This window comes from Pinus tabuliformis, chromosome 6 (genome assembly GCF_031772625.1).
Source record: "Pinus tabuliformis cultivar Carrire ecotype Pingquan chromosome 6, CPIR1, whole genome shotgun sequence".
Lineage (NCBI taxonomy): Eukaryota > Viridiplantae > Streptophyta > Pinopsida > Pinales > Pinaceae > Pinus > Pinus tabuliformis.
The window spans coordinates 1,633,728,602-1,633,753,894 of record NC_142292.1 but is presented as its reverse complement, the minus strand read 5'-3'; the positions used below and the strand labels follow the sequence as shown (position 1 = coordinate 1,633,753,894).

At 42.2% G+C, this 25,293-nt stretch overlaps 1 protein-coding gene across 1 annotated transcript; it reads right to left on the bottom strand.

Moving 5' to 3' along the window:
- Nucleotides 1–23,938: 23,938 nt before the first annotated feature.
- LOC149265186 (uncharacterized) lies at nt 23,939–24,772 on the bottom strand. The gene is made up of 2 exons (XM_089392150.1): nt 24,639–24,772; nt 23,939–24,537 (listed from the first exon to the last, which is right to left on the bottom strand). The coding sequence occupies exons 1-2, from the start codon at nt 24,737–24,739 to the stop codon at nt 24,069–24,071; spliced, it is 570 nt and encodes a 189-aa protein (XP_089248276.1). The 5' UTR covers nt 24,740–24,772; the 3' UTR covers nt 23,939–24,068.
- Nucleotides 24,773–25,293: the final 521 nt, after the last annotated feature.

Here is a 25,293-nt window from a genome sequence, read left to right as displayed (position 1 = left end):
CCTCTGTAGATAAGTGACCCGATCCTCCCCCCAGACATTCGGCCTCACATATGCCTCCTCCTCATCATCATCATCCTCGACCACTTCTAGCCTTCTTGACAAATCCAAGATACTATTTGAAAGTGTCTTGATGACCAATGACTACTCGGTAAGCTTTGTCTCAACCATAGACAATCGCTTACTCATGTCTTCCATCCACTTCTCGTCCTCCATTTGCATCACTGCCAACTTACAATCAAGCCTTGTCACTCCAATGGTTGGAACACCAATGGGTACATCTTCCCTTCCATCGTAAATGTACAGCTTCCTCAAATGTGGAACAATCATAGCATCAAACTGTTTCATGAATTCCATTCCTAGCACAGCCTCGTAGTCATCTATCCACACTATAGTGAAGTCGACCTTCCCCGTCCACTCACCAAGTGTCGTGTCCACCTTTTCAGCTACACCAAGAACATTATCAGGAGGAGAATTGACTGTCTTCATCTGTGCCTTCACCGGTACAAATTTCAGCCCAATTCTTCTCGCAGTATCTTCACCCATGAAGTTGTGAGAGACCCCACTATCCACCATAGTGAGTATATCAGCGCTCCCAACCTTCATCCGAACATACTCTAGCTTATTCCTCTCAGGATCCCTTCGAGAGATCACCTCTGTAGCAGCAGCAACACCAAGTATCTGCATCATCCCCATAGAAGCTTCTTCATTCTTTGCATTAGATTGTGCAATCGCAGCCACTTTCGGTCTAGAAGGACAGTTCTTCACCGTATGTGGTTCAGCACATATCCAACACTTCAAGGCTTTCTTCATCTTCGAATTATCATCCGATTTCGAAGCATCATCCTTCTTCTTTTCTTTCGGCTTATCGGACTTCTTCTTCCTATCATCAGAAGTCTCATCATAATGCTCCACCAACCTGTCAACAGTAGCAAAAGCTTCCTCAAGTGTTCTAATCCTCTGCCTCTTCACTTCATTGTGTGCCCAAGGCTTCAACCCAATAATGAAATTGAACACCTTGTCCCTCTCCGCCATGTCAGGAAGTTCCAGAACCGCACTTGCAAACTCCCGCTGATATGTCTGAAGGTTCCTGGTCTGCTTTATGAACTTAATTTTCATCCTTGCTTCCCACGTTTCATCCTGAGGACTGAAATGGGTCTGCAAAGCTTTCTTCATCTCATCCCACGAAGTAATGTCACCAGCACTGCCATTGGCAATCTGATCCATCCGTCTTCGCCACCACATCTTAGCATCCTTTGTCAAGAACTGAGCAGCTACCTTGACCTTCGTCTCATCATCAGATAGACCCAATCGTTCCAAGTACTGCTCCATGTCCCATAGAAAGTTTCCAAGAGTCTTTGCACTCCTTGTACCATCGTAAGATTCCGGTTCCTTGACTTTCACATGAGGCACTCCTCCACCTGAGTTATGCCTCACGGCCTTCTTCAACACCGCGATCTCATCTCTGGCTTCATCAAGAGATTTCCGCAAGTTCACGATCTCTGCAAGACCTTGGTCTCTTGCCTCTTCAATCTCCTTGACCCTTACTTCAAGTTGTGTACACATAAGATCAGTGTACTCGTGTTGAGTCCGGAGTTCATCGAGCTCTTCCTTCATCTTCGAATTGGCCTCTTGCTCCTTATCGAACAAGTCCATCTTCTTAGTCCAGAAAGCTTCCAAGTCCTCCATCTTCTCCAACACTTTTTCCATAAGTGCTATAGTAGCATCCTGCACACCGTGACTAGACCCAGCCTGAGATTCAGCTGCCATTGCTAACAGCTTCCTTCTTCTTTGCGATCTAGTTTCGACCATCCAACAGCTTCACCAAGATGCCTGCAACCTGAACCAGCTCTTGTCCCACTTGTATGTGAAACAGCTTCCTTCACCTGCAAGTACCTGCTTCACTGTCACCAACTGTCAAGCTTCTTCAACCCTGAATCAGCTTCAATATCTTCACTTCGTCACAAGAAACCCTGCTCTGATACCACCTGTCATGCCCCCAAGCCGGCGGTAGTCTTTCAACTGCTCTTAGCGAGGTGCGACACCATCGAACACTTTCTTTTCACCAATACTTATGTTCGTGGACTACACCTAACCACTTACTCCTACTTAGTTTGTGTTTCTCAACCAAGTATTATTAATGTGCCTTTATACCAATGAACACCCATACACATTCATTATCAACAACAATTATAAATGATGAACACAATTGCACAGTATAAAGGGAGGGGCAACTCCCTGAACAATGAGTCTGCCCGAATAATATATTATACAATAGTTTACAAAGCTTTACAAGTATACTTGGAAACCCCAAGTTTCATACTTAGCCAAATTTACAATCCAAGGCAAAACTCGGTTGCCTAGCTCGTCGGCACCTCCGCACGGTCGCTGCACGACTCACCAACGCTTCGTTCACCTTGTCGCACGATCGTGTTGTTTGCCCAACTCGGGCGCGCCTCCAAGTCGCCACACACGGGCGCCTCTACCTGAGACACACCTCCATTCACAATCTCAACACTTCACCAAGTCACTGTGCACACTTGCACGATGGGCAGGCGCTCACCCGAGTCACCAAGACACCCACGCCAAGTCGTCGCACAAACCGGGCGCCACACACCCGTGCACGCCTCAACCGTCCGTCGGGCGCCACACACCCGTGCACGCCCTCACCCAACCGTCGGGCGCTCCTGCCCGCACCTTCACCCACAAACGCGTCCTCACCGTGCAACCGAGCCCAAGAATGGGCGCATCTCAACCTGCGCCTTCCTCCTTAGATCTGCGCACTAGAACTGCGCCTAACTCCTTAGAGCGAAGATTGTTGAGCGATGGATGATGCTCCAAATGAGAGTCAACGCTCTACAATATATACCAAGTGCAGGGCGTAGTCTAGGCTGCCCAGCCGACTCGCCCAAAGCCCCTACTCCAACACAAACGCCTCAATATACATGTCGGCTTTGCCCATGTTCATAGGTCGGCCTCCATAACGTTAAACACCACGCTCCATGCGTATAAACACTCGCTCGCCCTCCACATATGTGCATATCATCATATCGCACACTTGAACGAGCTTGCACTTTACTCCAACCGCAGTCGCACTTCGGGAAGACACGCCTAAGGATAGCAGGTCCTTACAACTGGTGTCGCCCCTACGTGTCACACTGCCCAGCTTTGCAGTCCCCATTGTTCGCCCACCTCGGCTTGCCTTCAAGCCACCCCGGCCACTACAAGCCCTTGATACCGCTCGAACCATGCTGCTGGCAGTTTTACCAACCCACGCAAAGCATGCAGACCCCTTATCGACCACCACCACCTTCAGATTCATACGACGTCCCCCCTGGTTAGCTGAAATTCCTTTCGACGAGGGTATATAACGAGAATTGTGTGTCATGGGGTGCATTGTAATAGAGCTAAGAGCACCAGCTAACCACAAAGCCACCTAACTCACCACAATGCACGCCAAAGCAACTATCAATCCCAAATTTACCAGAAGATTTGGATGACAAGGTACTACTTGTGCACTGTGTCCCACTCGAGGAGTAGAAAATGAAACTGTGACAAAGAAACTCCACAAGCAAACCAGAGAGTTACCAACTACCTTGACAAAAGGAGCTACAAGGAACAAAGGCACAGAGCAAGCGATGAGATAAATAACCACCGACTCAGTAGTCTCGAACCTCCCCATATAACGAGCTACCTTGAAATCCTTAAGACAAACAACCCCTCGCCAACCCAAATAACTGATTACCCAACCGTGTGTCACTGGTGACCTCAAAAAACCTTCAAAAAGACAAGACCCCAGAAGAAAACCAGTTGACAGGATTTAAACAAACTCCCCCATAAACACGGAAGGAAACCAAGAGCAAAATTGATTGACCACCCACGAGAAGGCTCGATTCCAACCTGATAACTAGATATAGAGAATTGAGATTGTTGAAAAAAAAGGGAAACCACACACAAGAAAGGATACTTATCAATTCTATGACCTAGAGGCTGAGGAGGATGTGTCGACTACGAAAACACCACCATTCCGAGATAGGGAACCAACGATAATACCACCAGAACTCAACCTACTCATAACAGACCATCAAAATGCCGCAACTTCATACCAAGCATGGAGATCAATAAACTCCATATACCAATGTCCCGCTCCCACTCCCAACGTAACTGATAGAAATTTCACACGCCGCTTATTTACCCCATACTGCTAATGTGATTAAAGGACAAAAAAACCGACCTCCACACCAACTACCATGTGTTTCCACAATATTTCTCACCCCATTAGGAATACTTAATTTCAATTTTAATTTTAATATGTTATTGATTTAATTTATAAATAAAATTATATTAATATATATAAATAAAATTTGATTATTTAAAATAAATAATTTAAAGAGTACTTATATTAATGTTATTAATATATATTTAAAAATATTACTTTTTATTTTATTAAATAATTTGAAATTTGAATTTCTTGACATTTAAAAATACACAATTTTAATTAATTTAAAATTATATTATAAATATATTTAATCACCACAAATACATAAAATTATTAAAAACTAAAAAATAAAATATTTTTTTTTATACAAATTTAAAATGATTTATTATAAAAAATCGATCAATAAGATGAGTTAATAATCTCAATGTTTGTCATGTTTAAAAAAAAATGAAATTCGTATAAAGTGAACTAAATTAAGTGAAATGAAGTAAAATAAAGCATAGTAAATCAATGTTTAGAAAATAAAATGAAATATTTTATTATATATATATATGAATTTTGATTTACTTTATAAAATGAAATATTTTATTATTTATATATATATATGAATTTTGATTTATCATAAGTAAATAGATATAGACATATTGTTAACGCATTTTTGTGAAAATTTATCAACTTCTTAAATTTACCCACAAATAATAAAAATTTCAAATAACAATAACTTTCCAACCATGTGTCTAAACAACTTCTCTTTTAATCAATCTCTCAAAGGTCAGTAAAAGATTCCTGCAATGTGGTAACTTTAACACAGTATGCAGTGACAAAGAAGATCATGTATTTTTACTTTAAAACTTTTAAAACACTTAAACATTTGAATTTAGATTTCTAAAGAATTTCTAAAGAAAAATATGACTGGAAAAACTGTGAAACATTTACAATCACTGTACGATTTCCAAAACAAGTGGGATCATTAATTCGGCAAGCCATAAAAACTATGCTATAGGGTATTGAATGCGGTTTAACAGTACTATGACGGGACCTCAAGTCGACCGTGAATGACCGGCAAGAGCTATTTCCACTACTATTGATCCATTAATGCCCCCTTACATTACTGTCATTCCGTGGGCATAGACGGTAGTACAAGCACGCTGACACACCTGAATATTTCTGGACAAGCGCTTTCCGGTAAAACCATGGATAAAAGTCATGTACAATACATAAACCCATACCATGCTATGCAATGCATCTGGACGCGCATCTAAGATGTGACGAGCTGAGCATGCATGTTACTCCATGTTAACCGAACAATTCAAATTCAAATTCGAAATTTGAACTGGTGAACCCGCCCCGCCCAAATTCAAAATTTGAAAAACACAACCATTTGCAAATCGTCCACCTTAACAAGAAGATATGTCGTTAGCGATATCGTCATGGAAGGCGTGTAGTGACTTATTCTTGGGATGGACCACCTCTAATGGAGGGCAGTGGCCTTGAATTATTGGAACGTATTCGATTCGGGCAAATGTTAAGCACTTTTTCACTACAACGAGATTCCTGCCATGTATCCGACGTGGATCCATGGGTTATGCTGGGTATGGATATGAACTGAGAGGGTGATGCCGCTTCCCGAGATGAATTACCTTGAGCATTGACAAGATACATTGCAGGTAAACCTCCTGGTTTTGGCTGATGACTAATTGTCAAAAAGGATGCGAACACGTCAGGCATTTCGAAGATGACCAATGACCAAATTTTTTGGCCATGGCAATCATGGTTTTGGCCCATGACCAAATTTTGGGGTCATAGCAATCCTGGTTTTTCCCAATGACCTAATTGCCCAAGAAAGATGGACTTTACTAAGTCTAGCGTCAGTCTTCGGGGTAAGTCTTTTGGTCAGAGAGGCACAACCCGCATTTGACAATAAAAAAATGAGCATTAATATCCAAGGAACATTAATATCCCAGAGGCAGAAGGTTGCCATGAAGTTGAGGGACCACAAATAGAGAATCTAGATATCACCGCGCCACTAAAGACTAGACAGGTGAATATTGGCACAGAAGCGGAACCAAAGTTTGCGAAGATAGGGGACTACTGGGATGATGCCATAGTGGACAAGGTCACTGAGTTGCTCCGCGAATATCAAGATTTGTTTCCCAAAAAGTTTTCAGACCTAAAAGGTATCATAGGCAATTTGCGAGTGATGAAAATAACTTTGAAACCAGACGCGAAGCCTGTCAAGCAGAGGCCATATTGCCTTAAACCCAAGTACAAGGAAAAGGTCCACTTAGAGTTGGACAAGATGCTGGCAGCAGGTATTATTGAACCAGTGGAAGAATCTGATCAGGTGAGTCCAATGGTAGTTCAAGAAAAGAAGAAAAAGGACGAAATCAGAATTTGCATAGATCTAAGGAAGCTCAGCGATGCTTGTGTTCATGACTCTTTCCCAATTCCGTTCACAGATGAGGCAATGGATAATGTTGGCAGACAGGAAGCATATTCGTTCACTGATGGGTTCTCTGGATAACATCAGATAAAGATCGCACCAGAAGATAGGAGTAAGACAACCTTCACAACTGAGTGGGGATGCTTTTAGTATACAGTAATGCCTTTTGGGCTCAAAAATGCACTGACGATCTTATCGCACATAGTCATCGTGATGTTCAAAGAGTTCCTTCACAAGTTTCTGGAGGTATATTTTGATGATTGGACAGTGTTTGGACTGGTAAAACGCCATGTAGCTAGTTTTTTCTTGATGTTGGATACATGTCGGAGGTATCAGATTGCGCTAAACTTGAAGAAGTGCTTATTTTGCGTCCCTTTCGGAACCTTGCTGGGTCATGTGGTGTGCAGACAAGGATTAATGGTGGACCTTGCTAAGATTGCAGCCATAATTAATTTGGAGGCGCCAAGAAGTGTTAAACATCTGCGCACAATACTGGGTCATATTGGGTACTATCAGAAATTCATCAAGAGTTATGCCTAGATTACTGCTTTGATGGAAAATCTACTAAAGAAAGACGCTACATTATGTTGGGATGAGGAAAGCAAAGTCTGGATGTATTGAAGGAGAAAATGGTCACCGTGCCGATCCTAGTCTTCCTGGATTGGAAGAAGGAATTTCGTGTGCATGTTGATGCTTCATGTATTGCATTGGGAGCAGTGCTGACACAGGCTAGTGAAGGAGAATTGGATGACCCTATAGCATTTGCAAGAAAGAAGTTGTCTAAGGTTGAAAGGAATTATTCAAGGACAAAGCGTGAAGGGTTGGCTATGGTGTACACTCTCCAGAAGTTTAGACATTACCTGCTAGGCGGACACTTTAAGATGTATACAGACCATTCTGCATTAAAGTACCTAGTCAACAAGCCTATGTTGGGGGGGAATATGCAAATGGCTGTTGTTGTTTCAGGAGTATGATTTCGAAGTCATTGTGAAGCCAGGGCAATTAAATGCAGGGCCAGATCATCTATCACGCATTGAAACAGGAGAGGAGCCTACCAATTTAGAAGAAGGGTTGCCTGACGTGCAACTCTTTGCGGTGCGCGTAGCAGACAATCACTTTGCAGACATTATCCACTTCCTGACTATGGGAATGGCTCCAGAAGGATACACTAGTCAACAAAAGAAGGAATTAGTGGTGCACGCGATATATTTTTCTATTATTGCAGGTCACTTGTATAAGATGGGATCAGACGAGATACTGCAACGCTATGTGCCTGATTTTGAACGAAGCAGTATCCTAGCTGAAGCTCATGGAGGGGCTGCAGGAGGCCATTATGCAGGAAAAGCAACAACGTAGAAGATTTTATGTGTTGGGTTGTGGTGGCCAACATTGCATAAGGATTCCAAAGCATATTGTAGGGCGTGCGATGCATGTCAGAGAACTGGTAGGCCATCGCGGAGGGATGAGCTGCCTTTGAATCTACAGGTATCATTGCAGCCATTTGAGAAATGGGCAATTGATTTTGTAGGACCGATTCAGCCTCCAGGAAAGAAGACGGGTGCGCGATATATCATCACCGTGACCGAGTATTTGACCAAATGGGCAGAGGCACAACCCGTGAAGGACTATACAGGGGAAATAACAACGAAATTTATGTTTGAGTATGTGTTGACAAGGTTTGGTTGCCTGAAGATTTTAATGAGTGATTGCGGTACACATTTCCTCAATGAAATGATCAGTGCGCTGACAAGGGAGTTCCAAGTTTATCACCAGAAGAGTACGCCATATCATCCTCAGGCCAATGGGATAGTTGAGGCATTTAATAAGATATTGGAGAATGCACTAACAAAGGTTTACAATGCGCAGAGGAATGATTGGGATGTGCATGTACCAGTTGTGTTGTGGGCTTATAGAACTACTTGTAAAAATCTTACTGGTCAGACACCTTTTAGGTTGGTCTATGGCGTAGAGGCTGTGATGCCTATGGAGTATATTGTTATGCTTCTTATCCTGCAAAGCGAGACCCAGACATAGAAATAGCGAAGAAAAGATACCGAGACACAAAATATGCGAAGAAAATATACCCAGAGCACAGAATAGCAAAGATTTTATTATCCAGAGAGAAATGTTCACAGGCCTCTTCGAGGGGGCAACCTCCAATAGAGCAGAGCTCGATTACCAAACAAGACACAATACTCCTCGCAGGGAGTCTCTATCCTTTATATATGACTCATACATGCAATACCACGAGCCAATATCGTGGATTTTATTAATACCACCTATCTAATACTACCGCCTATTTACCATCTAACTAATACTTCCGCCCATTTGCAACTAACTGTGGTCCCGTCACTAATTGCGGGTTAACCACTTACAATTATTAATATGGGCTTTATTGACTCTTGACTATGACGTGATCCCATGGCATAAATAAGGGGGTTAGGGTGGGACCCTAACATGCCCTCCCCCTTAAGACTAGCCTTGTCCTCAAGGCTGAAGCTGTGGAAACTGCTGAAGAATAGCGGCTGGTTCCCAAGTTGCATCTTCTGGCGAGGTGTCTTTCCATTTGACTAGGACCTCCTTAATCACGCGGCCACGCAGGTGCTTGTCTCGTGTGTCTAGAACTTGTTCAGGTTGAAGCCAAATTGATCCTTCTTCATCCAATTCAGGTAGACTGGTTTGAACTCGGCAATTGGTCCCAATCACTTTCTTGAGGCACGATACATGGAAAACTGGGTGGATTTTTGCTGTAGGTGGTAAAGCCAGCTTGTAAGCCACTTCTCCAATGCGCTGCAGTACTTGATATGGTCCGTAGAATTTTGGAGAGAGCTTTTGACAGCCCTTGTCTTTGAGTGATGTTTGCTTATATGGTTGCAGCTTCAAAAAGACCTGATCCCCTTCTTGAAATTGGCGCTCTGAGCGATGTTGGTCAGCCTGTTGCTTCATACGGTTCTGAGCTTGATGAAGATTCTCGCGCAAGTGGGCCATCATGGTTGCACGGTGTTGTAAGAGTTGATCCACTGCTTGTACTTTGGAGCACCCCGTGAGATAAGAAGTAGGGGACGGCGGAAGTTGTCCATAGACTGCTTCATAGGGAGTCATTTTGGTGGTGGCATGATAGTTGGTGTTATACCACCATTCCGCTAGAGGTAACCACTGTGCCCAAAGGTGTTGTTTTTCTGAAGTGAAACACCTAAGGTAAGTTTCTAGGCATTTGTTGACGGCTTCGGTTTGACCATCTGTTTGCGGATGATATGAAGTACTGAGTTTGAGTTGAGTGCCTTGTATTCTGAAGAGTTCCTGCCAAAAATTACTGGTGAAGATTGGGTCGCGGTCGGACACAATCGAAGTGGGCATGCCATGCAATTTGAAGATTTGATCCATGAAAGTTTGAGCAACCAAGGTAGGTGTGAATGGTTGTGGTAGAGCGCAGAAATGAGCATACTTTGATAGTCGGTCCACCACCACCATGATGACGGATTTGTTCCCAGATTTCGGAAGACCTGTAATGAAATCCATGGAGACCTCCATCCAAATTGACGCCGGAATGGGCAATGGTTGTAATGTACCTGGTGTGTTGACTGTTTCCCCCTTGTGGCGTTGACAGACGTCACATTCTGCTACAAAAGTAAGGATGTCCTGTTTCATGCCAGTCCAAAAAAATGATCTTCTGGTGCGAGCGTATGTCTTCTGAAAGCCCGAATGTCCTGCAATGGGAGAGGAGTGCAATTCTGCCAAAATGCGAGTTTTGAGGGTGGATGTTGGTGAGATGACCACTCTGTCCTTGTAGCGAAGAATATCATTCTGCCATGAGTAGCCCTTGCTGGAATTAGGATCTGCCTGTAATTGAGAGATGAGTTGAGAGAGCTCAGGATGTGAAAACCATTCCCTGCGAACCTCTTCAATCCAGTCTGGAATGGGGAGGGATATTGCAAGCAGAGTACTTTCCTCCTCAAATTGGCGTGACAAGGCATCTGCTACCCTGTTGTCTTTCCCTTTCTTGTAAATGATCTCATAATCATAACCCAGCATTTTGGCTAACCATCTATTTTGTTGGGGGGAAGAGAGGCGTTGCTCCAAAAAATATTTAAGACTGTGATGATCTGTGCAGATTTGGAAGCGTCGCCCCAACAAGTAAGGTCGCCAGGTCTCAACTGCATGTAAGATGGCCATCATTTCCTTCTCATAGGTGGATAGGCCCAAGTTCTTCCCACTTAGTTGTTGGCTAGTGAAGGCCAATGGTCGCCCTTCCTGCATTAAGACTGCTCCAATACCTGTTCCCGAAGCATCAGATTCAATGACAAATGTTTTTGTGAAGTCCGGTAGTGCTAAGACCGGAGTGGAACACATGGCGGTTTTGAGAGCAGTAAATGCCTGTTGTGCTGCTTCGTTCCAGAAGAAGGAATTTTTCTTGAGAAGTTGTGTCAGGGGCTTCGCTATGCGGCCATAGTTGCGGACAAATTTACGATAGTAGCCTGTAAGGCCCAAAAATCCTCTCAAGCTTTTCAAGGTCTTAGGTTGAGGCCATTCTTGCATTGCCTGGATCTTTTTGGGATCAACCTTGACACCTTCCCGGCCCACAATGTGGCCTAAATACTCCACGTCTTCCCTGCCAAACGCACACTTAGACATTTTGACAAATAGTTTATGCTTGCTGAGCAGTTGCAAGAGGATATCTACATGCTTAAGATGTGCCGCCCAATTGCCACTATAGATGAGGATGTCATCGAAGAAGACCAGGACAAATTTTCTGAGATATGGTTTGAGGAGGTGATTCATAAGGCTCTGAAAAGTAGAGGGGGCATTACAGAGACCAAATGGCATGACCAAGAACTCATAATGGCCTTCATGAGTTCTGAAAGCTGTCTTGGGGATGTCAACTTCCTTCATGCGAATTTGGTGGTAGCCTGAGCGAAGATCTAATTTGGTGAAGAACTGGGCCCCATTGAGTTCGTCCAGCAAATCGTCCACCACTGGAATGGGGAATTTATCCTTGACTGTTAACTTATTGAGGGCCCTGAAGTCGGGACACATTCGCCACTCCCCATCTTTCTTGAGGACCATGACGACTGGAGATGAGTAAGGACTAATACTAGGACGAATGACACCTGCTTCCAGCAATTCCTTGATGATTTTTTCGATTTCATTCTTTTGGGTGAACGGATGTCTGTACGGCCGCACATTTGGGGGTTGGGCCCCTGGGACCAATGTGATGCTATGGTCATGTTCCCCTCGCGAGGGTGGAAGTTCATGAGGTTTGTCGAAGATCGTCCGATGTTTATTCAAAATCTGTTGCATCTCTGGATGAATTGGTGAAGACATGGTATCTACCATCTGGATGGCATTAAATTGAGCTACTACTCCATGATGGCCCTTTTTTAACAATTTTTCCATACGATGTGAGCTTATGATCGAAGGGTCTCCCGCTTGTAGCCCACGGAGAGTATGTGTGTAGTCGTTCTGCTTAAAACTCATATATAACTCCTTGAAATCCATTGTGATTGGCCCAAGAGTGCGGAGCCATTCCGCACCTAGGACAATGTCGCAACCCCCCATGTGTATTGCGAACAAGTGGGTTTTCAAGTGATAATCCCCCATTTGAATTTTGACATTGTCACAGCGACCTGCACATTTCATTGTGCCGCCATCTGCAATCTGGACTTGAAAGTTAGAAACTGCTCGGACATAACAATGTGCTGCTTCAGCGATCTTTTGGTGGATGAAATTATGGGTGCTTCCACTATCAATCAAAACTATTAGTGGCCGATGTTTAAGATAACCCCTGATTTTGAGAGTTTGAGGTGAAGAAATTCCTGCCAGTGCATGTAGCGAAATCATGGGTTCATCAGATACCATCTCCTGTTGGTTATCTTCGTCGGTCTCCTCTGGTTCCTCAAGTGGTGGATCTTCCTCTGTTTGGCTGGAGTCAGTGGCATCTATTTGAAAAAACTTGTGCTCTTTGCATTTATGACCCGGGGAATATTTTTCATCACAGTAGTAACATAGTCCCTGCTTCCTTCTTTCGGCCATTTCTGCAGGTGTCACCTTTTGAATCTTGAGTGTTTGGGTCATATTGGGGGCTTGTAGGGAACGCCCTTTAGCGGGAAAGTTGGGGCGGCTGGATTGAGCAGCTAAGGATCGTTCCACTTTACGGGCTACCTGGCAAGCCTCGTTCCATGTGGGGGGGTGGTGGAGTAAAACCTGAGCTTTGATGGCTTCTTTAAGACCACTGACAAAGCATTCCATGTAGAATTCATCTGTGAGACCCTTAGTGCGGAAAGCTAATGCTTCAAAAGCTGTAATATATTCATCCACTGAACCTGTTTGTCGGAGCTTAGTGAGACGACCCAAAAAAGAGTCTTCCTGTTCAAAGCGATTTCGAAGAGCTTTGGTAAATTGGCCCCAATTCTTAAATTGTCCATTGCAACGCTCATACCATTCCTTCCATTGCCAACGTTCACTGTCCAAGTACATGGTGCCCACCATAAGTTTAGTCCCCTCCTCTATGATATGATTCAAAAAAAAATACTGCTCCATTTGTGCTAGCCATGCAGACGTGTGAGATCCGTCAAATTTAGGCATATCCAACTTGGGAGGTCTCTGATTGGGTGGTGGATGGGTGTGCCAGAGGTGAGGAGAGTGGCTAGACTCCCCCTCATGGTATTCATGACCCTTATACGCCTCATCGTGTGCTGGCTCCTTGTCCTTCAGATCGTTCATCATGCCTTCGAATCCTCTAAGATGCTTTTCGAGGGTTGCCACTGTAGAGTGTAGGTGGTCCAGCTTTGCTTCTAGTTGGTCTATCTTTTCATTGGCCATTGCTTGAGCACGAGTTTCTACCATACACCCGTCTGATGAAAATTTGGGACCGCCGAAAAATTTCACTTAAAATTGAATGGTACCACCTTGCTCAGCTCGTCGTCCCGATTCTGATGGGCTAGGTTACCAATAAGCGCCCTGGAAGATCTCAGACTTTTTTTTTTTTTTTTTTTTTTTTTTTTTTTTTTTTTTTTTTTTTGGAAAACTCCTAACGGAGTTTTACTCCTTTCTGATCAATACTGCAGTCACCAAATCCTCAAAATGTCAATGCCACCAAAAGTCCTGCGAAAATCATATGCAGGTACAGGAACCCTTCGCAACTACTCCGATCTGATGGATCTGAGATATCTGAATGGTGGAACACTGCTGCTGCTGATCTGAGATATCTGAATGGTGGAACACTGCTGCTGCTGATCTGAGATATCTGAATGGTGGAACACTGCTGCTGCTGATCTGAAATATGCGATCTAAGAGATCTGAATGGTTGAACAACTGCCGCTCCTGACTGGAATAGATAATGTGTGATCCCCCAATAGGAAATGGAACTATGGTCTTGGGGAGTGTCAGGTGCTACAGATCGCAATATACATAAGGGTCTGACAGTAGTACTCGGCCCAATGTTTCAGGGCTCTAACTAAGGAGGATCGACCGTACCCTTAGCCGTACAACCCGACTACCCTATCGTACGGGCGAGTAATCTCTCCGAGTGCTGTTCTCGGTGTACTGTAGCAACAAGACGGCCGAAGGATTATCTAAGGCGAGGTTTCAAGGGAGCTAGGGGGCTTCCTATATACCCAGAGGGTACGTGGAAGACAGTCCGTGCGCGGTTCTGTCTAATGCGCTACTACTCGAAGGGGTACCCACAGGGGTTACAAGGGAGTCCAACAGACGTGACCACCTCTTGTATTTCCTGCGTGCATGCCTCCCCAAATCCGCAGGTTTATGCGCTTAACGACAGATCCCGTGGTTTAAAGACGCCGGAACACGTCTCTAGCCTAAAAAAATTTGCTAAAATTTGGCGATCCCACCGAGCCCTGGAAAGTGCTCTGATACCACTTGTTATGCTTCTTATCCTGCAAAGCGAGACCCAGACATAGAAATAGCGAAGAAAAGATACCGAGACACAAAATATGCGAAGAAAATATACCCAGAGCACAGAATAGCAAAGATTTTATTATCCAGAGAGAAATGTTCACAGGCCTCTTCGAGGGGGCAACCTCCAATAGAGCAGAGCTCGATTACCAAACAAGACACAATACTCCTCGCAGGGAGTCTCTATCCTTTATATATGACTCATACATGCAATACCACGAGCCAATATCGTGGATTTTATTAATACCACCTATCTAATACTACCGCCTATTTACCATCTAACTAATACTTCCGCCCATTTGCAACTAACTGTGGTCCCGTCACTAATTGCGGGTTAACCACTTACAATTATTAATATGGGCTTTATTGACTCTTGACTATGACGTGATCCCATGGCATAAATAAGGGGGTTAGGGTGGGACCCTAACATATATTGTGCCTAGTCTATGCATAGCAGCGTTCACAGGAATGGTGGACCATAGAGCCTTAGAAGAACGGCTTGCACAGATAGTAGAGCTCGAGGAAGATAGATTTTTGGCTGGAGTCCATCAGCAGGTTTAGAAGGAACATGAAAAGGCATGGCACGATTGACACATCAAACTACACACCTTCAAGGTAAATGATTTAGTTTTATTATATGACAGTAATTTTGATAAGTTTCCAAGAAAATTTCAGATGCATTGGCTGGGCCCATATGTTATCAAAGAGATTACTGATGGTGGAGCAGTTCAGCTTGTGAAATTGAATGGAGATCCATTTCTGGGTAAGGTAAATGGAAGTCAATTGAAGCCATAAACTGAGGATCCAGTCCATTGACTGCATGATGTAGCATAGTCTTAGCGCTCGAGGCAGCTCCAAGGAGGCGCGGGACTATAAAATACACTGCCCAGTTTGTAGAGCTGCATGACAATGGGTCTGCATGAAACGGGAGGGTGACACAGTACCAGAAGAAGGGTGAAGGGAGCTATGCTATAGAAGGAGAGACCGTGCAACGCAGCAAGAAAGTGACCATTACCGTCATTGTTCATGATTTGACTGCTAGAAGATGGTTAAGAGGAGCGGGCAGTCGATATTTAAGGCATTTAAGGTTGAAGCTAAGAGTGATATCTTTGGAAATATACTGCCAATCTAGCATTTATGGATGGATTTTGGGGGGAACAGTCAAATTTGAATTCGAATTTGCCTATAAAGTACCCGTGGCCGTCCAGCGAGAAACGCTTTGCATTCTGATAATTTCTGTGTTGTGCTGTCTGTTGTGCATGAAATGTGAGTTCTTTGAGGATTTTCTCGCAAGCTCCGTGTTTGATCAGTATCTCGAGTCAGACAGAAAATTTATTCACGGCATCATGTTAGGACTGGATGCCCCAGAAAATGCAAGCACTGAAGGGACTATTACCTCTGAGGGAGATGCTCCTGACATTATGAGGATGTAGGTTCTAGCAGCATCGCCTACGGCGTCGAGGTCGCCTAGGCCAAAGCCTACGCCGACGAGAGAGGTCCCCAAGCCGAAGAAGGATAAACAAAAGAATCTAATGCCACTATGCGAGTCACCGAGGAAACATGTAGCTACCCAAGCCCAGAGGACGGAAAAGCCGAGCGCGCAGCAGAAGGGGAAGGTGGTAGATCTGGAGGTAGAGGAGGGCACGGAAGATATTGAAATTGAGGGGGTGGACCCTATTTCTAAGCTTCCAGAGTATATCCCTCCGTGCAAGGGAAAGGTGAAGGTCCCGAAGGACCCAAATGTTGGACAATTCTCCCTCAACACACTACTGTTGACGGACAACATCACCTTTGAAGGTCCGCGCTTGGCGCAGGTCCTGCACTTAGAGCTCAAAGACTGGGATTTGGCAGACCATGAGCGGTTCCCCCATCTGGCTACCGACACCTTCATGTAGAGGGTTTTCTACAAGGACTCTGGTGTCACCATGTTGGAGCGGTGGAATGAATTTGTGGAGTCAGCAAGTCAAAGTTACTAAACGTGTTATGGGTTCCACACTATCATTGGTCAAATATCAACCTGATTGTCATTAAGCAGCTGTTGTGCCTGGTGCATGACAAGTGCTTGTGGTTAGATGAGATGATCCCTATCACAGATATGCTGATCCATCAGATCACATTATTACCCCATTCAGGACTGAATCTGGCCAAGGCATTTGGCAGAAAGATGAGCGAGCACGACCTCGCTGAGAAGATGAAGTACAATTTTAAACTTGTCAAAAAGCCGCGCGGGTATTCAATTACTAGCATTACTAACCTCGCATTCAAGAATGCCATGTAGATTCTAGCTGGCAAAGTTATGCGAAAGTGTCGCGCGAACGAGGTGTTGGCACTAGTAGTTTCAGTGGCAGCCCAGTGCGTGGAGGGCATATAGTTGAACTGGGCACACTACCTATGTAGCAAGTTCCTCGTGAACTGCAAAGAGGTACAGAATGGTAGTAAGACCTTTCAATATTTGTGGTTGTTGCTCTCAATTGTGTTGGTCACGTGGAATTTGCCGGAGGACAGCCAATTTCCTCCCGTGGAGAAAGATTTACCGAAAGCAACAAAGTTCGCATCTCTCTGGGCCACAAAATATGTTGCACAGGTCACAAAGAGCAAAGTCTTTTGGGTTCTGATGGATGCGAGCATTCTCATGACCATCAACCAGAAGCCGTGGTTGTCACCAACAATGTTTGAGCAACTCTCGGGGTACGTGGAGTTCAAAGCAGACTTCCACTATGTTTACATCCAGCCATGAAAGGACCCTAAGCAGAACACTACGACAGTAGTGGCACAAGTAGAGTTGGGAGGTCTTTACAGTAATATCTTCCAGCCAGAAGAGTGACTCGAGGGCAATTCACGATATTTGTGTTGGGGGCCTGTTGGGACAAGGTCCCCTAGGGTCAATTTTGGGGAAAAAGCCCAAGTTTTGGGGCAAAAAGCCCATGTTTTGGGGCAAAAAGCCCAAGTTTTGTTGTAAAGAATTTTAAGTCTCCACAAGTTGTGGTCACGGAGTACGTAGATAGTAAAGTGCCATAAAGGTTTTTACCCTTCTTCTATGTAAGTTGTGTCGAGTTCTATAGACCTACCCATGGTTCGCGGACCATGGGATTGTATAAGTAGGGGAGTCTTAGAGAGTCTACGTAGATAATGAAGGATGAAGATGAATGTAATGGGTCAATAGAAGAAAGAGCGAAGAGGTCTTAGAGTAGAAGAGAGGCTCTGCAGCTATGTGCGCAGAGGCCTAGAGTAGAATCCACAGCTGAGTGCATGAACCCCTGGAGCTATGTGCATAGGGAAGTCTTGAGTCTATAAGTAGAATTGAAGCATTAATAAAGAGATTCTTCTAGAAATTCCTGTGTTTTGTCTATTTATTTTTGTTATGAATGAATGCACTTTTATGTTGTGATGAATTATTGGCTCATGAATTAATACTGTATTGATGCATCATTTTACATGATTTATGTTGTTATATGAGGGCAAGTAGTAATAACTAGTTACGCGAAGAATATCTTATTACATGTTAAAGTTATCAAACACTTAAGTTGATCTAGGTAAATACGGAAGTAGGAGTAATCACAGAGGCACGTAAGTGGTTGATTCACCTGTTTAAGGTCCGTGAAAGATAGTCATAGACCTTTGTGTAGGTCTAGAGGTTGGTTAAAGGAAGTTGTATTAATAAGCCTTAGAGGCTTATCGATCTGCGTGAAGGCAGGTTTAGGGCATAAAACGACATTACACTAATATTTGGGTGCGGAAACTTGGTTCAAGCATCCCCCCATACTGCTTCGGGTGAGACTTCAATCCACGCTCAGCGGGTTGATGCCGAAAAGGCCAGTATTGTAGGGATTTGTTTGGCAAAACTAACATTGAACCTGGGTTAGGACCCACTAAGCCAACATCCACCATGGAAAGCCTCTCCATGGAGGCACTTCAGTGCAAGATTCCCTCCAAATCATATGCATTATACCTCAAGGATAAATAGCTATAGTTTCAAATTAAAACATTAGCACAAAAGGGGACCATGCCATTCCAAGACTATAGACAATTCTTAGAGCTATGTGACAAGAGCACTCTCAAAGACACAGCCAAAATATCTTAAATTTTACCTATACAACTTTGCCTTGAAATATTTGAATGTGTGGGACTCCAATGCAAATTTGGGGGACTTGGAGTCGATGGCCCTTGCATCATGGATGATTCATGAGGAGGCTAGGGCTAAGGAAGTGAAGAGAATAGTAGAAAAAGTGGAAAGAGAGCCCCTTTACATCACAGCAGAACAAATAAATTTCATGGCTGTCATTAGTAACCACAACATCATTTCTACAACACAATAGGATGTCCTAAAATGCCACAAGAAAGGGGTCCCGATAGGAAAAACTCTGTGCAGGCCTATCCTTGGTTGATTTGGGACCCCACACCTCATCATACCTCACCCATCGTCAATGGTCCAAGCCATCATATCCATACCCAGCTCTGTGTCATTCAAAAAAACACATGAAAATGAAAAAAACAAAAAAAAGAGGTCCCGAGGACATGTCCCCCCTTGCCTCAGTCATTCACCACTCCATCTGAGCCTTCATCATCATCAAAGAGACTAGGACCAGCTAGGAAGCCATCGAAGATTCGAACCTTCTTTTGGTCACCCCACAGGAAATAAAGTTACATGAAGCTACGAGAAACTCAGAAATCTACAAGAAGCATTGGAATCCCACAAGGAGTCTATAAGGGGGTGTCTAGGGTCAAACTCGTCAGCAATTGTCACAAACCCAAGCATCGCAGTGAAAAGTAGGTGGCCCATCTCTCCTGTGTTCATGATTTGGTAACTAATAAAAAAAGGAAAAGACCCTACAATCTTCTGGTAATTACAGTGGGCTTGAGAATTAGACATAATTTTGGGAAATTTAAGGGAATTTTGTGGATATAGAAAAGGGTATCAATTGTAGTCATCTACCAAAAACATTTTAAGCTCTTAGCCACTGTGAAACTCATACTGAATCTAGCCTACAAAACCTCTTGTATTTAGCTATAACCAGAGAAGAGTAATGGGAGGTGGATTCAATACAAGAGAACCCACAAATACATCAAGGATTCTCCTTCATCCCCTTGTGGTAGATATCTTTAGGAGGCATCACTGGTTGGGCTTCTTTGAGTTTCTCAGGGGGTATGATGATGATATAGCCCATGAGTTTTCCATGGAACTCAACCCTCAAGCAAGAACAAGTGCTACCACTATGGTGAGAGGGTTATCCATTACAGTAAACCCTAACGTGATCAACATAGTAACCACACTTCCTCAAGGGGTACAATGGAGGAGGAAGGAAAAGGCTAGCAACACCTTTGCTAATAAAAACTTCTTCCTAAATGATGAAGAGCCAATTAAAGAAAAAAATGGGGCCAGGGGGGAGAGCCTTCCCTATCCTTGGGGTGAGGTGAGCTACAACATCCTCAGATACATTTCTTGTGAAGGGAGGTTCAGTCTAGTCTATGCATACCAATTCAGACTCCTCCATGAGTTGAGGTTCATAGATGATTTAACCATAAATTAAAGGCTCAGTGTGCCTTATTTCCTTTTGTAGTCAATTATAGACATGATCTAGAAGGTACAAGAAGGGAAACACTAGCAATTAGTACATCATGGACTCATTAAGTTGATAATGGAGGATATCTTGAGCCAATTGATAATTCTTGTTCTCTGGTCCACATTTAGAGACATGGATAGAGAGGTTATCCTTGAAACCCAAGCCCTTGAATATGGTGGGACCCCAACCTCTAGTGATGAAGAGGAAGTAGAAGAAGAGGAAGAAGAAGAAGCAGAAGAAGAAGAGGCAGAAGAAGAAGAGGAGGAAGAAACTCACAAAACATAAAAAGAAGGAGAAGCAAAAGAAAAATGAGAAGAGAAAGAAGAAGAAAAGGAGCAGAAGGTAGATACCAGCCTTGAGAAACATACTAAAGAAGGGGAGAGATCTTCAATATTTTCTCCTAATCTCATTGAAATGGAGGCAACTGCTACCTTGGTTGACCAAATATGATAGTATAAGAGCAGGTTAGGCACTCATATTGGATTCCATGCCTATGAGTGCCACCTAAGATCAACTCTCCCATACCTTCTCCCTCTGCAATACCAGACAGAATAACATAGCATTTACATTTATGAATTTAGCAATTAAAAGATTCTTTTTCTACAAATGTAAAATAAGATTGTTAGTGCATGTATGTATGAGTCCTAGAATGATAAAACAAATTTCCATTTCCAAATAGTCATAATAGCTAGAAGATAAATTGCAAGGTTGGCATAGCTCTTTTCTGCAAGTAACTTGTGTCATTTCCTAGCTAGATGATTTATGGCATTTCATAGCATTTACCATTCAATAATTGTCATTTCCTAAATAGGCAAGCATTTACTTTCCTGCATTAGAACTAGCTTTACATTCAATGTCAATAGTGAGACTCTTTCTAGTAAATAGAAGACTGGTCTAAAACCCTAGTGGTCTATTGCCCAAGTTGAGTAGTGACATGAGTAGAACGTTGCATCTGCTTTGTATATAGCACTATCACCTCCAATTTTGTACGAAACCCTAGGTTGATAAAGTAAAGTTGGTAGCCCTAGGAGTTGTTGCATCCTTGTTGCAGTATTGAGGCTCATCACTAGCATTATTTTCTTCCTTAGGGTTTACAAAATCTAGCCATGTTTCATCACACAAGTGCATGGAAAGATAGCTATAGTCCTAGTCTCCATATATACGTGTCCATCCTAGGGATTATGTAATCAAATCATTGGCCTTCAACTCTTACATCAACATAAACAACAACACCTACATGAGACATCATGAAATATATAGTAACCAACTTGTCTTCTAGGAAAGGCATCCCACCATGCGAGAGACTCATCAATTTCATTTCATGATGTTATTTCCATAGACTCACATCCCATAAGAACAAGGTTTTAAAATCATTCAAGGTGTTAGTGCTATGAAGTAGAGGCTCTTCAAGGTCCAGGGTAGTGGGGAAGAACAAGGAACAGGGTTGATGAGCTTGTTGATTAAGACTACGCGATGCGCTAGGAAGGAAAGAGAGGAATATTATGTCAGGGAAGTTTGAGTTAACTGTTGGGTTGTGTTACATTGTTTGGACCCTATATTAGGTGGGCAAACCTACCTATGGTTTTGTGCATGGATTTCGTACATGGTTTTGAGCGCAATGGTTTTCGGTCCATGGTATTTTATAGATCTAGTCAAGGGAACTACAATTATGTTCTAATCTAGGTTTAATGGATTGGTGTTTATGGATGCTTCGGCATGTATATATATATATATATATATATATATATATATATATATATATATATATATATATATATATATGCATACATTGCAACATTGAAAGGAACATAATGAAAAATCAATTTGATAGTCCCGATTTTGGGATCCAGGGGAAAATCTCTATGCATATTTGTTTTATGTGTTATGCTCTCGCCATTTTTTATTTTATGTTTTTAGAATTCGTATGCAGGTAATTTTTGTATGAGGTTAAAACCTACATTAACAAGGACTAGGAGGAGGCATTAATGAGCCTTGTTACTATGCCATGTGCTGAGAGAGAGAGGCTTGAGCAAGTGTTCAACGCAAAGGGCTAGAACAAGGAATAAGGCTGAAGGCTTGATGCTTGAGACTGTGTTGTGCCATGGAAGGAAGAGGAGGCTTAAATGACAATGTTTTTCTTCTCAACAAGGGCTCAGTATTTGTTGAAACATTTCTCTATGCTCGGAGAGGTCAGAGCGGGCAAGAATTGGGTGTAGAGAGGAAGCACAATCAATAGTGGAAACAAGAATAACCCTTTTACTCTGCCATGCACTGGGATTAAGGGGAGGCCTTTATGGCAGCATATTTTTTCTCAATAGTGACTGACTGTTCATGATTTTCCTCCTACGCTAACAAAGTTTGGTCCAATAGTCACTGATTGTTCATCTGGAATGTGCTTTTCACTGAGGGAAACAACAAAAGGCTAGGTCAAATATTTTTTTGTTATTTTTAAATGTTACTTTATGTGACATATCCTTCTCCTTCCTATTGGGTCTTACACCCCTTCTCGCAATAAATAAAAAATATGATTAATTTGCAATAAATTATAGATAATATAAAAAATATTATTTAATTAAATATTTTCAATATCCAAATTTAGACTTTTTCAGTAAAAATCGCATTCATGAATTTTTTGTACAACCATCCAATGTGTTTCATCATCTGCACTAATATGAGAAATTGTTGGGGCATCAAACATGTAGATAACAACTTGTTTATGGTAAAAAATGACATCATCAACATGTGAGAGAGACCACCTTATAAGAGCCGCAGCTAAGCTCTTATCTGTTTGATGTAGTGATTCTCACTAGTTCAATTGGGTCGAGTTAGCCCCCTCTCTCTCTACGTTGGCTTATAATATATCTATTATTTACCAATAGAAAGAGAGAAATCAGATCTTCCCTCTGGGTGTGCACATGCAATCAAGAAGATCCTTAAGCTGATTCTATGGATCAACCAAGCCACCACTAAGGTGTGCCCCTACATGAGGGGACTTCCAGAATGCAAAATCAAATCTAAATGCAGATCTATTCTAAGATTCAAGCAAAAATCTAATCCCACCTCGAATTGGAAAAGGATAGCCCTCTTTCAATTCGAGAGCAGATGAACTAACTAACCAAGGGAAAATGATTGTTTATATAATGATTGAATTCATTATATAATTTTCATCAATTAAAAGAGGTTCATTTAATTAATAAAAGAGAAAACAAAATGGGAATGTATTTAAACAATAAATAGTTATTGCTCAGTATATTCATATTTCAGTGAATGGGTATTAATTCTAATCCTATTCTACTCTTAAGAGATAACTCTTGAAGAACTTCAATAGCATAAAATAAATCAATATAACAAAGAATGTAATACACTATTTAAAACATAAATTAAAATCAGATGTAGAAATTCCGGTAACAAAATGATTAATTTACACTTGAGACAATAGTACACATAAAGTACCAAAATATCATTATAAAAATCTGGAGAAATTGCTTACATTAATACGAAACAATCTTCTCTTTTAGAACTCAAAATACTATGTCTCTCCATATTTCAACTCACAATACACTACAAAAATGCAAATCCATAATAAAAAAATCATAGAATTTTATTCAAATACCTGAGATCTGTAGTTTTCCTCTCACCTATGGATTTGATTTTATCCAGTTACAACACAACCATGTTTATGATTATTAATCATAAACGCATTTTGCATTAATGAAAGACCCAAATGCATATAACGGAAAATGTAGCATACATTACAGAGTACCTAAATCTACCCATATATTTTCTAAATATACCTATGAATTGGGGAACGTCATGTTTATGATTATTAATCATGAACACATTTTGCATATAATTAAAAACCTAAATGCATATAACGGAAAACGTAACATAAACCCCCGAGGAGTGTCACGGAATTAAGTCAGCCGAAGTCTCTTTCTCAACTGCCTTGCAAATTGTTGTATCCTTGATCTGCAGAAGGGCAGGTGAATTGCATTGGGCTGTGTGCTGATGAATCCACATAGAGTGAATCAGATAGGCAGTTTTCAAAGCCAGTAAAACCCTGAATTTGCTCTTGGAGGACACCAAAATCATCTGCTGCAGACCAAGGTGGAGGTGAGCCTGAAATTAGAAAGTTGCCTGCATAAATAGTATTGCCTGCAGAAGTAATGTTTGGTTGAAGGTTGGAATCCGTCCCAACGATAAGAGTGGTTGGAGTTATTGACTTGGGATTAGTATTTGAACTCCGAATCTCAGAGAGTGGGTGGGGGTCAAACAGATTAATCTGTTGGCAGGTGTGGTCCCCACTCAACCATACGTCAAACAGAGAAGGATTGTCACTGGACCTTTGCGTTTTCTTTTTTGCCATGCACCCACGGTCTCTCTTGTAGGTACATTCGTAATACACCCTGTAAGTTCATTACGATCTGCAGACCATCAGTTTAACTGCCGTTAAAGAAATACAGAAGCTTAATTTTGGAAGACGGTGTAAAGTTGAAAAGATTAATACCGAGGATGTTCATCTCCCGCAATCACTTTCTGGCCATATTTGCGCCAAGTGAAGTCGTCTGGTGGTGTATGGTTTCCTGTCTCGGAACTTTGCTCAACCATAAGGTGAGTCCATTCGCCTGTTGCCTTCCTGCAATGTTTTCCATATCTTTGGTTAGAAAAAATTACACAATGGAAATATTGGAAATTAAGAGTAGAACTCAAAACCAATTACAGATATGAGCTAGATCTGTTGGGAAGTAAGAAAATGGATACCTCCATCAATTGAAAATGTTTGACAATTAACAATAAGGCCAAGTATCTGCGGATATGGATAAAATTTAAAAAATGAGCAGTAAACAATTTCTCGTAACCTGAACACCCTATTGAGACTTGGTATAGAGAAAGGCAATGAAGAATCTCTGACAATATCAAGTCCATAAAAATGAACACCCTAATGAGACTTGGTATAGATAAAAGCAATAAAGAATCTCCGACCATATGAAGGCCATAAAAATGAAATGTTACACAAATTCAATAAGTGATGATGCCTGTGAAATAAAATTCTTGTATAATATAAACAAAAAATCTGTGAATAGGGTAATACAGTAACAGAGGCGGAAGTAGTTGTAATGTCCAGTATATTATAAGTGGATCCACAAAATAAAACGTATGAA

Bases quoted from the DNA above. Each gene is read 5' to 3' on its own strand.
- LOC149265186 (XM_089392150.1), bottom strand. From the start codon at position 24,739: ATGGTTGAGCAAAGTTCCGAGACAGGAAACCATACACCACCAGACGAC. The intron at 24,538-24,638 runs GTATTAATCTTT...ATGAACTTACAG, and splicing joins GCGGGAGATGAACATCCTCG to GGTGTATTACGAATGTACCT.